At 34.2% G+C, this 17,852-nt stretch overlaps 1 protein-coding gene across 2 annotated transcripts in view; it reads right to left on the reverse strand.

The window, feature by feature from the left end:
- Window positions 1-17,852, reverse strand: part of SNX13 (sorting nexin 13) — a 138,397-nt gene that overhangs the window by 50,111 nt on the left and 70,434 nt on the right. For both annotated transcript variants that reach the window (XM_060157121.1, XM_060157122.1), the window contains 6 exons: window positions 14,863-15,001; window positions 14,368-14,456; window positions 10,741-10,840; window positions 9,675-9,868; window positions 3,768-3,872; window positions 3,020-3,152 (listed from right to left, as the gene is read on the reverse strand). In XM_060157121.1, the coding sequence (XP_060013104.1) occupies window positions 3,020-3,152; window positions 3,768-3,872; window positions 9,675-9,868; window positions 10,741-10,840; window positions 14,368-14,456; window positions 14,863-15,001 (760 nt within the window). The remainder of the gene's footprint in view (window positions 1-3,019; window positions 3,153-3,767; window positions 3,873-9,674; window positions 9,869-10,740; window positions 10,841-14,367; window positions 14,457-14,862; window positions 15,002-17,852) is intronic.

Raw genomic sequence — 17,852 nt, forward strand, 5'->3', positions numbered from 1 at the left:
AAACACTTCCTCAATTATGCAATCAAATCAGTTAATAAAATATTATCCCAATTTTACAAATAACCAAGATATTAGATCAACAATCAATATAAAAGTTATTACAACATGGAAACTTCTGTAACTAGATTTCTTAGATTATTTAAAAAGTAAAATCTTGCTGGAGAGGGTGTGGAGAAATGGGAACCCTCTTGCACTGTTCGTGGGAATGTAAATTGATACAGCCACTATGCAGAACAGTATGGAGGTTCCTTAAAAAACTACAAATAGAACTACCATATGACCCAGCAATCCCAGTACTGGGCATATACCCTGAGAAAACCATAATTCAAAAAGCGTCATGTACCACAATGTTCATTGCAGCTCTATTTACAATAGCCAGGACATGGAAGCAACATAACTGTCCATCAACAGATGAATGGATAAAGAAGATATGGCACATATATACAATGGAATATTACTCAGCTATAAAAAGAAACGAAATTGAGTTATTTGTAGTGAGGTGGATGGACTACAGTCTGTCATACAGAGTGAAGTAAGTCAGAAAGAAAAAAACAAATACCATATGCTAACACATATATATGGAATCTAAAAAAAAAAAAAATTGTTCTGAAGAACCTAGGGGCAGGACAGGAATAAAGACGCAGACGTAGAGAATGGACTTGAGGACACAGGGTAGGAGAAAGGGAAGCTGGGACGAAGTGAGAGAGTGGCATGGACATATATACACTACCAAATGTAAAACAGATAGTCAGTGGGAATCAGCCACATAGTGCAGGAAAATCAGCTCGGTGCTTTGTGTCCACCTAGAGGGGTGGGATAGGGAGGATGGGAGGGAGATGCAAGAGGGTGTGGAGAAAAGGGAGCCTTCTTGCACTATTGATGGGAATGTAAATTGATACAGGCACTATGGGGCACGGTATGGAGTTTCCTTAAAAAACTAAAATTAGAACTACCATACAACCCAGCAATCCCAGTACTGGGCATATACCCTGAGAAAACCGTAATTCAAAAATAGTCATGTACCACAATGTTCACTGCAGCCTTATTTACAATAGCCAGGACATGGAAGCAACCTCAGTGTCCATCAACAGATGAATGGATAAAAAAGATGTGACACATATATACAATGGAATATTACTCAGCCATAAAAAGACACGAAATTGAGTTATTTGTACTGAGGTGGATGGACCTAGAGTCTGTCATACAGAGTCAAGTAAGTCAGAAAGAGAAAAGCAAATACCATATGCTTACACATATATATGGATTCTAAAAACAAACAAACAAAAAATTGGTCATGAAGGGGCCGGACGGGAATAAAGACACAGACCTACTAGAGAATGGACTTGAGGACACAGGGAGGGGGAAGGGAAAGCTGGGACAAAATGAGAGAGTGGCATGTACATATATACACTACCAAATGTAAAACTGATAGCTAGTGGGAAGAAGCTGTATAGCACAAGAAGGTCAGCTTGGTGCTTTGTGACCATCTAGAGGGGCGGGATAGGGAGGCTGGGAGGGAGATGCAAAAGGGAAGAGATATGGGGATATATGTATATGTATAGCTGATTCACTTTGTTATAAAGCAGAAATTAACACACCATTGTAAAGCAATTATACTCTAACAAAGATGTTAAAAAAATAAATAGAAAAAAATTTAAAAATAAACAGTAAAATCTCACTAATATAGACTAGGGAGTGGGGAGGATAGGTAGAGAACAGGGGAGGCTGGAAAGCTTCCATAATAGAGGTATTTTTTAAAGCAGTGCTCACTATCTAATACATCTATTATATCTCCAACTTCAAGTGGTCCTGTCTATAAAATCTATTCATAAGTAAATAAGCATAATTAAAGCACTCTCTTAAAATAATTCCTTAGTCCAGGGCTTCTCTGGTGGCGCAGTGGTTGAGAGTCCACCTGCCGACGCAGGGGACACGGGTTCGTGCCCCGGTCCGGGAAGATCCCACATGCCGCGGAGCGGCTGGGCCCAGTGAGCCATGGCTGCTAAGCCTGCGCGTCCGGAGCCTGTGCTCCGCAACGGGAGAGGCCACAGCAGTGAGAGGCCCGCGTACCGCAAAAAAAAAAAAAAAAAATTCCTTAGTCCAATCTTTCCCATTTACTTTGTATTTACATTGCTTATTTGCTGGAAAGTTTATCAAATACTAGATATTTAATTAGAGTTTAATAAGTACTTCTGAACTGAATCACAAGTAAAATGGTCATCAGGTCTAAAATCTGCAAACTGTACTCTAAGTGCTGCCTCTCCCACTATTCTTAAATAACAAATTATTTACTACTAATAAAAACTTATATTTGCGTTTTAGTTTATATTTCATTTTTATATACAGAATTCCATTAAAATATGACAACTCTGAGGTAAGATATTATTATGAGAAGAATATTATTCCAGATTTACAGCTGAGAAAGAGGCTTAAAGAAATTGTTTGGCCAACATCACACAGGCAATAAGAAAAGGATTAAAATCTAAGTATTATGACAAAGTCTGCTTTCTTTACCATAACATGTAGATAGAAAAAAACTGAACGATTGGAATAAATGACTCTTATAGCTTCTCCCAGCTTATACTGGGCAGGATTTGGAAAAGGGTACAGTTAAAGAGGGCAAAAACTGTATTTTAATGTTTTATAGTTTATGGTATATTCTCAGATTCATCACTTGTTATTTCATTTAATCTTCTCAATAATCCTATTGCTAGTCATGACTATTATTACTTATAAACAAAAGGGAAACTACCATAAAAACATTGGGGTGACACAACTCAAGAAAACATGCTTCTTTAAGAATTCTATTTTCAACAGTTACATTCAAATTTGTTATTAAATTTTAACATTTTAATTTAGTAAGTAAACTGTCATTTAATTACAGATTTTTAAATATACTACAATTTATATTTGGGTTTCAAAAACATTTTTTATCTTATTTGAAAGGACTTTTTTTGGTAAGCAGAATATATACAGGAAAATACATATACACATAAATGTACAACGTGTGCCACCTTACCTCCATCACCATCATCTGATCCTCTGAAACTAGGATCTTTTAACATATCCAGCTCGGCTAACATGCGCACATAAAGTGCATTCTGCCTGAAGGAAGGATAAAATCTTTCATCTCGTAGCATCAATTCATATACCTTATTGAAATAAATCAAGATATTCAATCATTAATGCAGATAATGCAGTGATTTCCACTAATAAGATTTCAACGAAAGCTAGATAGAGGTCTTACTGTAATAAATTACAGGTTCCATATTAACAAGATGTCAGTAATAAGACTATGTCACAACGAATAATTTTTTTCTGGTCCCTCCAGCACCCAAATTGTACTGAAACAGGTCCTACTGCAATACAAGTCACACGACAGCAGGTTACATAAAATGTTCCAGAAAGTAGTACTCTCTAAGAAACAAGTACACATAAAGGCTCAAGACACATATTCAAATAAATGAATCATGTTATTTATACATCATCAATTCATAAAATTCTAGAATCTATATCTGGCCCTGCAGTCAGATTCAAATTAAACAACCCAGCTAAGGATTTTCCTCATTTGTCAATTAAATAAACAAAGAAAAACTGGCCTACCTTTTTTGTAATTGTGAAGTACTGATATTATTACCATAACTCATCTTTTTAGTTATCACCGTACTTTCTTAATGCTTCAATAACCTTTTATAAACAAATTACATGCATATAGAAATATACATTGTTTTCGAGAAAGATATAATGATAAATGTTGTACATAATACCTTCCTTTGAATGTCATCAAAGATTTCAGGAGTTGGATCTTCATGATTCAAAGTATCTGCTAATTTTGCTACCAAATAATCATCAACAGTAACTCTTGGAGATGCCTGACAGAGAAAAATAACAGTAGTATTGATCTTTGGATTTTCTATATACAAGTTAAGCCTTAATAGTAGGAGAATAATGGAATCATATTATTGAAACTAAATGCCAGAAAATCCTTGGTTTGTAAATGACACCCTGATGATTAAAGGCTGAAATAAGAGCTAGAACCTTCTTGTCATCAGGTACTACACAGTCGACGTTCGACAAACATGGATTTAAATCTTGACTTTTGCCGAGCAACTTACCTCTCACTAGGCTTCACTTAATCTGCAAAATGGTGGTAAATACCACATATGGTTATTATGAGGATGAAAAGAGATTTACGTAAGGCATATGTGTCTAGCACATAGGAAACTCTGTCATTAGGAGTTAGTGTTGAGCACTCAGTAGTCCTAGATGTGTATTTAATAAAATACCAAAAGAATAATCCATTTGTTATTTATCATTTAACGTTAGAAACAATCCTTTTGAATGGCATCTAAAAGAGACTATGCTTATCTTAATTTGGTTTTATAATACTGCAGCAAAGTTCCCACATGATACAGGATGGAAAAAATCTGAAAAGTTAATTTGTTCCAACAATTTCCATCTCAAGGTGCATAATGTGACAGATACTACACAGAAATATAAAATATCATGTTCAGTGTGAAAACTTACTGAAAGAAAATAACGCTGAGAAGCTAGAAATATGGTCATCTTTGGCATGTCAACTTTTGTATTTTTAGTTCTGAAGGCTCTAGAGAATAAATGAGCAACAAGGATGGTAACTTTTAGAGAAAGTACCAAAAGAATGCATTGTTCAAGTGATTTCTCTATGCTAATAGACTATCTAAGGAACAGAAAAGAAGATATATCAAGAAAAGAAAAAAAAGTAAAAGTAAGTAAGTAACCTGGGTATATATACAGACAAAACTATAATTTTAAAAGATACATGCACCCCATGTTCAAAGCAGCACTATTCACAATAGCTAAGACATGGAAACAACCTCAATGTCCAACGACAGATGAATTGATAAAGATGTGATAAATATATACAATGGAATACTACTTGGCCACAAAAAAGAATGAAACATGCCATTTGCAGCAATGTGGATAAATCTAGAGACTATCGTACTAAGTGAAGTTAAGTCAGAAAGAGAAAGACAAATACCATATGATATCACTTAATATGCAGAAGCTAAAATATGACACAAATGAACTTATCAACAAAACAGAAACAGACTCACAGACGTAGTGAACAGACTTGTGATTGCCAAAGGGGAGGGGGGGTGGGGGAGGGATGGATTGGAAGTTTGGCATTAGCAGATGCAAGCTATTATATATAGAATGATAAACAACAAAGTCCTACTGTATACCACAGGGAACCATATTCAATATCCTGTGCTAAACCATAATGGAAAAGAATATGAAAAAGAATGTGTATATGTATAACTGAATCACTTTGCTGTATAGCAGAAATTAACACAACAGTGTATATCAACTACACTTAAACAAAATTTTTTTTTTTAGTTTTCTTTCAAATAAGTAAACAGGAGGCAAACGGCTACACAACTTCTAATGCTCCCTTGTTAATTCAACACTCCTGGTAGTAAACCCAAGTAGGTTGTGTGGTGGTTGTTTTTTGGTTTGTGTGGGGTTTTTTTGGAGGAGGAAGAGAAGGATACTTACCTACTATTTGTTTGTGTACGAGTGTGGTGTTTTGTGGTTTTTTTTGCGGTATGCGGGCCCCTCACTGCTGTGGCCTCTCCCGTCGCGGAGCACAGGCTCCGGACGCACAGGCTCAGCGGCCATGGCTCACGGGCCCAGCCGCTCCGTGGCATGTGGGATCTTCCCGGACCGGGGCACGAACCCGTGTCCGCTGCATCGGCAGGCGGACTCTCAACCACTGCGCCACCAGGGAAGCCCACGAGTGTGGTGTTTTTTTTGTTTCCCCCGAACTAAGAACAGGAGAACTAAACAACTTCAACTATGTGACAAAGATCAGAGACGAAGAAGATTTAAGTTAGTTTTGTCCTTTCATTTGCCCTCTAAGCTCAGTAAAACTCAGTTTCTAGGAAATAAGAGAAAAATTTGAAAATAATACCATTATCTATTTATCTAGTTTAATTTTTTCTATAATCTCTGGAATACAGAATTGGATTAAGCCTCATCCTTGGAAGAGGGTGACCAAAACTTTCAGAGAGCCCACCTTTCAAAAAAAGTAATATGGAAGAAATACTTATATACATATGTTACTTCTTTAACATAAAAATACAAAATGGGTGTTTTTCCAAAATTATCTATTAATCTGTATTCTTTACTTTTCTGTTACACAAATGTAGTTATTTAAACAAAACAAAAGGACTAGTTAACAGTGGCAATTAGTAATTAATTGGACTAATCAAAAAAATGTCTGAGAATATTAATATACTTAATGTTTCTGTACTCTGATACAGCAACTTATTTTAACATATTTTAAACTTTTTACTTTTAAATTTAAATATCGTAGGCGCTATATTATATATTCTTAAAATATAAAAATGTAAGACTTTTTAAAAGATTATACCTATAATAGGACTAATTAAATAGATATATCTATATTTAATAAAAAGTAAACAATTACTTTTCTTTTTATTCCATGATCTTGTAGGGTATTTTTGTGTTGCCCTTTTAAACGATACTTCTCTGATCTGCCTGCAGCCTTCAGGATATTATTTTATGCAGTGGTATAACTAAGTACAATCAACTATAAAATAAAATTCACTATGACTTTCAGCTCTGCTCTTAAGGCTATATATCACACTTATTTCTCTAACCAGTGCAATGTCATGACATCAAGTAAATATCCCTTCAATAAAACCATTTAGGCAAAGAATAATGGGATTTTACTCACTAAAAACAGCAGGTTTTTAGACCTGTAGGGATTTGTATCTCCAGATTTGTTTCATAGACCAGCTGTTTGTCTATCAGGTCCTTTGCATCTATGAATTCATCATACAGGCTACCCATGTCTAAAATGCCCATTTTTAAGTACTTCGAAGCATAATGAATGTCATAAGTTAAACCTCTCCTTTTCAAGGAAAATGGTTTTAAAACACACAGATCATTTAAATGTGGTAAAGGTGCATTCCAAATAAATTATAGTTTTAGTAAAGAAAGTGAGAAAATCCTCTTTAAGCTAGCTGTTCCCTTCTGGTGATATCTGAGTTCTCAATAGCCTTAGTTCCAAAAAGTGAGTCATTTTTTTCATTATATGAGTTTTTGTTACAGCCTACACATAAAAAACTCAGTTCAGTCCATCCATTTCAAGGTTTATTTTAGTCCCTCCAAAAATCATTCAATAGTTTTAGAGAAAGCATATAAATTTCTGTTTACGTTAATTTATTTCACCATACTCATTCCTGATGCATTTTCAAATGAGAGGACATTATTCGTGTCCCATTCTTTGAAAATATGATTTACCGCAGGCCATTGTTGGCATCTTTACTATGACTGGCAACAATGATAGCCATCTGGAAGGCAAGTGTCTAAAGTTTTCTCCTGACATTTTGGTAATGTCAAAATCTCAGAAAGCTGAAGCAATAATATTGTTCAGAACATACAGGTATAATAAAACTGTATGGGAAAGCAAGTAAATAATTACAGAAAATGGGCTTCATCAGGAAGCAAGGACAGGTACAGAATATATAGGGATCTTTAAAACTATAATGAATGTTCTATTTCTAAAGCTGGATGGGGTATAAAGGTGTTTGCTCTACTATTATTCTTAAAACTGTGTACTCTTTTAAGTAGGGTATATTTCATAAGGCAAAAATGTAAGCAAATGCACAAATAAGCAGTTTCCAAGTAACATTCATACTTAAAATTCAAATACAATTTTTGTGTTAAGTATAAATTAAAAGGTTATTATAGCATAGCCATTAAAAGTACTGGAGTGTGAGTAACCTTGAATCTTGAGGATTTTTGTGTCCATATTCATGAGGGATATTAGTCTGTAGTTTTCTAAATGATGTCTTTGTCTGACTTTGATATGAGAATGACACAACTCATAAAATGAGCTGGGAAATGTTTTATTTTTTCTCTATTTTCTGGAAGAGTTTGTGAAGTATTGGTATTATTTCTTCTTGAAATGTATGACAGAATTCATACCTAGTGAAACCAGCTAGGCCTGGGCTTTTCTTTGAAAGATGATTTTTAATTATTAATTAAATTTATTTACTATATTTTCTGTTTCTTCTTAAGTCAGTTTGGCAATTAGTGTCTCTCCAGGAATTTGTCCATTTCATCTAAGTTGTCAAATTTGTTGTCATAAAGTTGTTTGTAATATTTCCTTATAGGCCCTTTAATTTCTATAGAGTTGGCAGTGATGCCTCCTCTTTCATTCATGATTTTGGTGATCTGTATCTTTTTTCCGGGCCAATCTAGCTAAAGGTCTGTCAATTTTGTTGCTCTTTTCCCAACTTTTGGTCGTACTGATTTTTCACTATTGTTTTTTCTGTTTTCTATTTCACTGATTTCCATTTTGATCTTTACTATTTTATTTCCTTCCTTCTGTTTGCTTGGGTTTGTCTTGCTTTTCTTTTTCTAGATTTTTAAGGTGAAAACGTAGAATGTTGATTTGAGATCTTTCTTCTTTCTCATTAGGCATTTAAGGCTACACATCTCCCTGTAAGCACTTCTTTAATTGCATCCCATAAATTTTGATGTACCGTGTTTTCTTTTTTTTTTTCTTTTTGGCTGCATTGGGTCTTCGTTGCTGCATGCGGGCTTTCTCTAGTTGTGGCGAGTAGGGGCTACTCTTCTTTGTGGTACGCGGGCTTCTCGTTGCGATGGCTTCTGTTGTCGCGGAGCAGGGGCTCTAGGCGCGCGGGCTTCAGTAGTTGTGGCTCGCGGGCTCTAGAGCTCAGGCTCAGTAGTTGTTGCACACGGGCTTAGTTGCTTCGAGGCGTGTGGGATCGTCCTGGACCAGGGCTCGAACCCGTGTCCCCTGCATTGGCAGGAGGATTCTTAACCACTGCGCCACCAGGGAAGCCCCGGAAGTCACTTTAAAGTAAATGTACTTTAAGAATAAAGGAGTCTGGAAGCCTGGGTCACCCTATTATTCACTGCTTCTCGCTCTCCACTCCTCACCCTGCCTCACTGACTTTCGTTGGACTGTGGCATGAGAGAGAAATAAACCTTTGTTGAGTTAAGCCACTGAGAATGTGGAGAGTTCTAACGGGTTTATAGGGCTGTTCAATTCTTGTATATCCTTGGTCATTTTCTGTATAATTGTTTTATCAGTTTTTGAGAGTGAGTATTGAAGTCTCCAACTGTTATTGCTGAATTGTCTACTTCTCCCTCAATTCAGTCAGTTTGTGCTTCATTTACGTGGGGGCTTTGTTGTTTTATCATCCTCATCAACTGACCCTTTTACAATTATAAAATGTTCCTCGTTTCTCTAGTAACAATTTTTTGTCTTAAAATCTATCACTAATATTGGTGTAGCCACTCCAGCTCTATTTTAGTTACTGTTTGCACGGTTTACCTTTTTCCATCCTTTTACTTTCTACCTATTATCTACAGTGTGTGTGACCTTGAATTTTAACTGTCACTTTGTATCTGCATGACCCTGGACAAGTTAATTCAATTTTCTAACTGAATCAGTTTCTTCACCTATAAAATGAGGATAATACACAATAATACTATTACCAGGATTAAATAAGGCAATGTAAGGCAGCTGTGCATAGCAGCATGAATAATGGATATTTACAAGTACTACAAAAATCATTATTAATGATACTGCCAGAGAAGATAAGAAAACAGTAATCAAAATATATTCTCACCTTTTCTGATAAATACTGTTCATAAATTCCAACAGCAGCTGCTCTTAAAAGACCTTTGGTTTGGTTGGTTTGATGTCTTCCATCTTTCTGACGACTTGATAAAACTTCTAGCTGTTGTTGGGCTGTAACCCGGTATCCTTCCACTGTCATCCAGAAGAAGAGATGTGCCTGACCTCCAGTTTGCTGCATGTAATCTACCAAAATCCATAACAACATAGATATTAAAGTTACACATTTTTGGGTGCATACAGATGTATGACAAGTTAAGAAGGATTAAAGTTTCAAATACTTAAAACTCCACATTTTGAACATGTTTAGAAAATGTTTGGGGTTAAAAAAAAAATATATCATAAACTGGTTAGGCTGAGAAGACCAGTTATGCAGAAAAAACAAATGGAAACACGTATTTTTTTTAAAAAATCTGATTTTTCACTAAAATATCTCTAGGGGATAAAACTGCCAGAGAAGCCTTCATCAGAAATAAACTACTTCACCAACATTCAGCTTCCATTCTCAACAAAGATTATTAATCACAATATTACTATTATCGTAAATATTAAAAATAACGTTTGGGCTCTTCAATAAGCCATGCATTTGTTTTTGATCGTGAAATGAAGAATCAGGGAGTTTTGCTGGAAATGTCCCCCAGATAAAAGCAATTCTGATGTAATATTAATAAAATTAATAAATATTTATATATTAAAATGGCATAAAAACAAAGCCCTCTCCCATTCATGCACCAAAATGATATACACAGGTTATACACACCAAGTATTCCTGATAAAGTATTCTTTCTCAAATAACCTAAATTTAAATTCATAGTAGAATCTCCTGGGGTTTATTTAAAAGCAGATTAGCAAATGCACATTGGAGTTAAAGTAAGCATTTATTTGCTCGACAACAAATCAAATCTCTGGTTTCCAAAGAAAAGGGAGTATTTCAGAGAATGAGGGGTGGAAGAGAGATATATATGCCACACCTAATACCAGGTATTTAAAATTTAACAATATTTACAATTATTAAAAATTTCAAGGTTATATTATTTTTATAAAATGGATTTACCTACCCATAAAAAATTGTAGTGCAACATTGTCTACAAGAATGCTGTCCAGGGGGACTGTGCAAAGTTTCCCAAAGTTTGCTGCCAGTTTCACAGTATTTATTTCCTACAAATAAAAGTTAATGTAAATTAATATTTCATCTATTCACTCACTAGGTTAAAGATCTTTACATAGATGTAAAAATTTAAGTTAAAATGGAATAAAAATAAAGGTTTCTCTTCTTGTACATGTGGGTGCCCAATAAAAAGTATCAGCTCACTGAATTTCCTAGAGTTATTTTAAGAGCTGCTTAGTAAATATACATTAAAAGTATGATAAGCACTCATTTCTTCTAATAAAAAAATAAATCTAAATGTATTTTCATGGATTCTCTAACTCTGTATATTCCAAACAAAAATGAACATTTTAGGAGCTAAAGGGGATATTTGGATCACCTTAATATGTTCAAGAATAAACAAATCCCAATATTTTCAAGTACAGATTGAAGTCTATCTACTGGGAAAACAGAAAATATTCCCGAGTTAATCTGCTCCTAACGGAGTAAAAATTCTATAATCTTTATAGAAAGTGTATTTCTTTTCAGTCTACCTAAACAGTAAATTACATATACTTCAAAGCAAGAGAGCTACATAGGGTGAAAAAAAAATTTGTTAACAGGTTCAAATTTAGAGAATCTACATGTCCAGCATTGTGCTAGGTGCATTATACACATTACTTCATTAATCTCCACAGCAATCCTATTGGATAAATACTACCAATCCCACTCAACAGATAAGAAAGTTGAGGATCGGAAATGTTGCCTGGGGTGACAAAGCTGGTTAGAATGAGTCAGTGTCCTCAAAACCTGCTGCCCCTTCCACAAAGAGCCATAGTGTTTCCAGGAATGATTTTCACCAGCTTCTCTGCGTTCCCAAATCCATCTCTCACAATCCTCTATTTTTAAAAAAAGATAGACAGGTTTTCTGAAAGTTAGATAGGCTGCCTTATTCAGGAGCAGATATTAAATTAGGCATAGGAAAAGGAAGATGTTTTGAAAAAAGGAGAAAAAAGCTTTCTCTGTAATTAGTATCTCTCCTTCATATAAGTACTTAATAATAACAGATTACCAACTTAAAATGTCTGGGGTAAAGCAATCTAGTCCCAGCGCATGATTTCTCCTAAGTCTTCCTTCCTCAGATTTTATCACCTCTTTTTCCTGTCCAGCAGCACCTCTATAGATAGGGAATGGAAAAGAGTATTCACTATCACTTTATTTCTGATAAAAAGAATAAAGCACCTCCTAAGACTTTAAGTAGCATGGTTAAAAAACTACATCTCTGCGAAGAGTGTGAGTTTTCTTCCAAAGGAAAACACTGTATGACTTGAGCTATTAAAAAAGGTAAAGGTTGATATTCGAAATAGAATTGACAAGCTTCCAAACAAGGTTTCAAAATTTCAAAAGGATTCAATATCGGAAGGTGTTTAGGCAAACAGACTTTAAATAATGATGCGTATGGATCATTAACTCTTAAGATCTAGGTAAGGTAACTAGATAAAGAAACAGTAAGAACAAGTGAAACCATATTATTCTTCTATTCTGAATTTACATGCACGTATAAACTCACTTTAAAATATAGTTAACTGAAACAAAGACAGACAGACATACACCTGCACACACATATAAATGACAAATGTGGGCCTCAAGTAATGTAAGTTATAATTAAACTAGCAAACTAAACTCAAGATTTTTAAAAATAAGTCTTCCATTCCTTAAGGAATTTAAGTACACTGCAAATTACAAGACCAGAGAGTCACAAATAAATTTCCAATAGAAAACCAGCGTGAAAAAGGTGACTACATTAAAAACTAAATGTAGTAAAAAATGTTTTTGTTACGTTTTAAAGCCCCAAATCTCTGCTTCTCCTTTACAATGAAAGTCTTCCAAACAGCTACCTGTAATCACAGTTTCTAATTCACCTCTTCCCATTTTCTCCTGGACTGACTCCAGTCAGGGTTTCTCTCCACTATTCCACCAAAATGCTATCATCAGATCATCAATAATCCCCCTGTTGGCAAACCCAATAGTCAATTCTAAATCTTCATCTTACTCAACTTATTAGTCGCCTTTGATATACCTGATCTCTCACTTCTTTAAACATTTTCTACACTTGGCTTCTAGGATATCACACTCCCAGGTTTTCCTTCAATCTCACCAGTCACTCTGTTTCTTTGGCTAGATCTTTCACTTTGTCTTAAACACTAAGTAACTGCAGGGCCTCAGGACTAAGTCCTTGATATCTTCTTACTTAAACTCATTCTTTTAGGTAACCTCATCCAGTCTCTTAACTTTAAATAAACATCTGATAATCCTGAGGATTCTCAAAGTTTGTTCCATCACTAAACATTCCCTTGAACTCGAGTTTACGAATTAGCATGTGTACTTGAATGTCAAACCGGGATCTCAAACTAAAACATTCAAAACTTGATTCTCTCTTCCAGACTTCCTCCTCCCTCAGCTGTATCCATTTTAGTAAACAACAACACTATTCATACAGTTGCTCAGGCCAAAATACTCTGGAATCATCCTTGAGTCCTTTTTTCCTCTCTCACCCTGTATTTAAACCATTAGCAAATCCTGTTAGCACTATATCTAGTCTCTAATTACTTCTCACATGAACCTCCACAGACATCTCTTACTGAACTAATGCCAACAGTCTTGTAAGTGATCTGTTTCCATTCTTGTTCCCACCACTCCACCACAATCTATTCATCACAAAGAGTCCAAGTAATCATTTTAACTCATAAGTCACATCATGTCACTTGCCAGGGCAAATCTCCAATGGATTCCTATCACAATTAGAATTTTTTAAAATCTTACTATGGCAGTAAACCCCAAGGTTCCTCTCTAATTTCATTCCTACTACTACAATCCTTTTCATGCATTCCATACCAGACAAAATGACCTCCTCTAACTCACCAGGCACTTTCCTATTCCAGGGCCTTTGCATGCTCTCACCTTTGCCTGCAAGATTCCTTTAAAAAAAAAAAAAAAAAATTCACAGGACCCTCTCCTTATTCACATCTCTCTCTGCTCAAATGTCACCAAATCTCTCAGCATATATCTAAAACACTCCCAGACATTCTCTATCACCATACTTTGCTTTACTGATTTTTTTCACATTTACTTATTTTTTACATTTTTTACATAATACATCAATTTATATATTGGTTAATTTTCTGATTCTACAACTACTGGGTTGGCCAAAAACTTCGTCCGGGTTTTTCTGTAAGATGTTATGGAAATGTAAGCTCCATGAGAGAGATTTCTGTTAGGTCCATCTAAAAAAAGGTGCCCAGTGTACAAAATATAATAAATGTTGAATTTTGAATAAATAATACATGAGTAGATAAATATATAAATCAAGAAATAAAATCTTTAATTACTTCAGTATTTTTCATGCAGCATTTTAATCTCTTTAGCTTGTTTTAACAAATACTTACACTACATTGTGTAAGATAAACTTTTTTCTAAATTCTTAGTTCTTTTGTAGAGTGCTACACTGGTTAATAGTCTACCTTTTGTCATTTGCTAGACGTTTTAATGAATATAAAGTATTTATAACTAAATATTAACTCAAAAGTACTTTACTTACCTTGCCTGACTGCAACCGTTGTATTCTTGAGTCACATACTTTCTTTACAAATAATAAGCTATTTATTTGATTTTTGATGGTGTTGATATCTAAAAACAAACAAATTGATTATGAGGTAGAAAGTGGCAGTGTTACTTGTGAAATACTTTAAACATACATTTACTATAATTTAACATAATAACCAATGAATAGAGCAATTATTTTATTTAATAAAAGAAAAAACTGGAAACTTTACAGTGAAATTATTTAATTAAAATTAAACCATGCCAATTATCTTTACTTCAGAGATAACTGCAATAATAAGAGTCTCATATTCAGAAAATTATCGTGCTTTAGTCTCAGCACATATTAGCATAATAAAAGTCAGATTTACTTAAGGTGAAAACAACTAATAGCATCAAATGACATTTAGGTAAATTTAAGTTTTGTTTGAAGACACAGTAATCATTAAAGAAGTAAAACATTCTTATGCTTAAATAAATTATCAATACTTACCATCACCAGCTGTATCTAGAGATCGAAGATATTGTAATTCTTCTGCTGCTTTATCTCGGACTGCTTCTAGCTCTCCAATATTGTCACTCAATTTAATAATGTTCATAAAGGCCTCATAGTTGCAGTTAGAATCACGGATCTGAAAATAAAGTTTAAAATACAGATGGGAGGGAGACTCGCTTAGGTGAAAACAGAATCTTGAGTGCCTACCATGGGCCAGGCACAACTTTCCTCTATATCCCCACTGTTTATAACAAAGCAAAATGAAAATCTCTGTACTCTTGGTACTTAAATTCCTGTGGGTCACAGACTATTAACAAAGTAAGTAAGATATATAGCACACTACAAAGTAAAGAGCATGCTCAGAATGTCTGATAATAGCAAGGAAGCCATGATGGCTAGAGCTAAACTAAAGAAGTGTAGAAGAGTAATGGAGATCAGTGGTAATGGAGGGCAAATATGGTAGGGTTTAGTAAATATTTTGGCTTTCACTCTGAATGGAATAGTTACTGGAGAGTTTTAAACAGAAGAGTGGCATTCTCTGACATAAATTTAACAGAATCACCGTAATGACATAAATAACTGTTATTTCATCTTTTTTCTCCAGCCACTTGCTATTTAAGAATAGGAATGGAGTAGAAGGTTAAGTTGGATTTAACCAGAGTGTGGTTTCACCAAGCAAATAATAAAGTGAGAGAGACAGGAAGGTAGTTGAGGATGTTGTGAAGGAATGTATGACCACCAACAAAATTTAAGCTAAGTGAAACAGTAAGGGGAGCTATGAAAAGGTAGCCAACTTGGGATACTGTCCATTCTAAACAAGGACTCAAAGCACTGGGGATTTGTGTAAGTCTGGAGGTATGGAAAAAAAAAAAAAGGCCAATGAGCACATGGAAAAATGCTCAAAATCATTAGTCATCAAGGATGTGCAAGTTAACCATAAGAAAATGACAATGCCAAATGTCTATCAGAATGTAGAGAGACCAAACTCTCAAACAGTGCGAGTGGAAGTACGAAATTATAACACAACTTTGTAGGACTACTTGGCAGTTTCTCTCACTTGGTATAAATTTTACTTCAATAATACAACAAGAAGTAGGTTTTTAAAGACCTGATTTTTCTAAGAATACATTAAGAAACAAGTTAAGTAGCTGTTCACTTATCTGCTCTGTGGGGGGTGGTAACAATATGAACCAATTAGGTACTCTATTCCACAGTCAGAGATAGGACTTAACATTAACTAGTTTGTCTTAAAAAGAAATAAAATATATATTTCGAGATGAATAATGCAAATCCGTCCACACTGTTTTTAGAAATGCCTTAAAAATTTTAAACTATTGTTGGGTAACACGAACACTTTACATAGATAAGATGTATGTTACTACTACACTGCTCTAAACTTTTCCTTTCAAATAGAAATAAACTATACAATTAGATATCATTAATATGAAATTTAACTGGGTGAAAGAGTAAGAACTGAGCCAATTTTAATCTTTATAATACCTACACATGTAAAGGGTTTTCCACACAAATAATGCCAAAAGTGTGCAAACCAGACAACAAAGTAGGCTAAAGATCCTTTATTGATATATTCTTCTCTTTTAAACATACTTTCTGATATTTTATAGCTAAGTACAATAGTGATCAATTCCTGTTCATTAGATAACAAAAAGACCCACCCATCATACACAATGATAGTACCAGCCCAACTGTGGGGAGAACAAGTAAAAATTTGATGGTCTGAATTCTTTTTTGAGTATGTGTTAAATCCCCCCAAAACATTTTTCCCATATAACTAATTATATACTTAATATAAGCTTAGCAAAAGAAAAATTGAAAACTGAAGAAAAATATAAATAGGAATAAAAATAATTCCTAACCTCATGAGTGAGAGATAACTATAACATTCTGGTAAGCATGCATCCTTTTCTGTACTATAGGTAAGGTTATACAGTACTGTACCCTGATTATTTAAGGTAAGTATACAATATCCATTTTTGTGTTACAAAAAAATTTTTTTTAATGTCATTTACTCTTGCTTTATTACTTAAATGTTTTTAAATTTGACCTGTGTTTCCTACTTCTTAAAAAATCATTTTGTTACATAACCAATACTCCTTGTGAGTAAAGTGAAATATATAAACAAAAGAGAAAAATTAAAACTTTCAGGATCCTACCTCTCTATTAATATTTCAGTCAGTATACATCTTATCAGAATCACAGTCATTCATAAATATATAATTACTTATATATTTATTTTTTAAAAGATTAGATATCTATACATACATCATTTTAAATTATGCTTTTCACATAAAAATATACATATCTTTTCATATTCATAAAGATACACTACCATAATAATGGCGGCATAGTATTTTATTGTATCAATATGCCTAAATTATCCCTCTATGTGGGACAATTAAATTGCTTTCAATTTTTTAGTATTACTAGCAACACTGTCATTAATGACCTTAAATCGGATTGTTGCAAACTTGCTTATTAGCACTTTAGAATAAATTTCAGGAGTAGAATTCCTAGGCAAAGGACATGTATTGTTTAAAATTTTAATTAAGCGGATATGCATATTTTTAAAGCTCTTAGAGCCTAGCAGTACTCTGAAGAAGCTGACAAAGGAAACAAAAAATCAAGTTCTGTGACCTCCATGAAAGGCTCTAGGAACACAAAGATAGTAAGATAATTTCTGCCTGCAGGTAACCCACCATCTGATGGGAGAGACAAATACTGCAACAGGAACAACAATAAAAAATGGCAAGTCTGATAATGGATATGGTTAAACAAAGAACAATCAAGTAGTTCCTTCCTAGGAAAGCTAGACTGAGTTAACAGAAGACACTGTGGGGAAGAAATTTCAGATTCAAAAAAAATGAATCAAAGACCTAGAAGTACCTATCAACATATTCCCAGTAATAGCCCATTTACACTCTTCCTCAGCCATGAATTTATTGAAAGCACATATAACCAGAAAAAAA

The sequence above is a fragment of the Lagenorhynchus albirostris genome, chromosome 8, assembly GCF_949774975.1.
Source record: "Lagenorhynchus albirostris chromosome 8, mLagAlb1.1, whole genome shotgun sequence".
NCBI lineage: Eukaryota > Metazoa > Chordata > Mammalia > Artiodactyla > Delphinidae > Lagenorhynchus > Lagenorhynchus albirostris.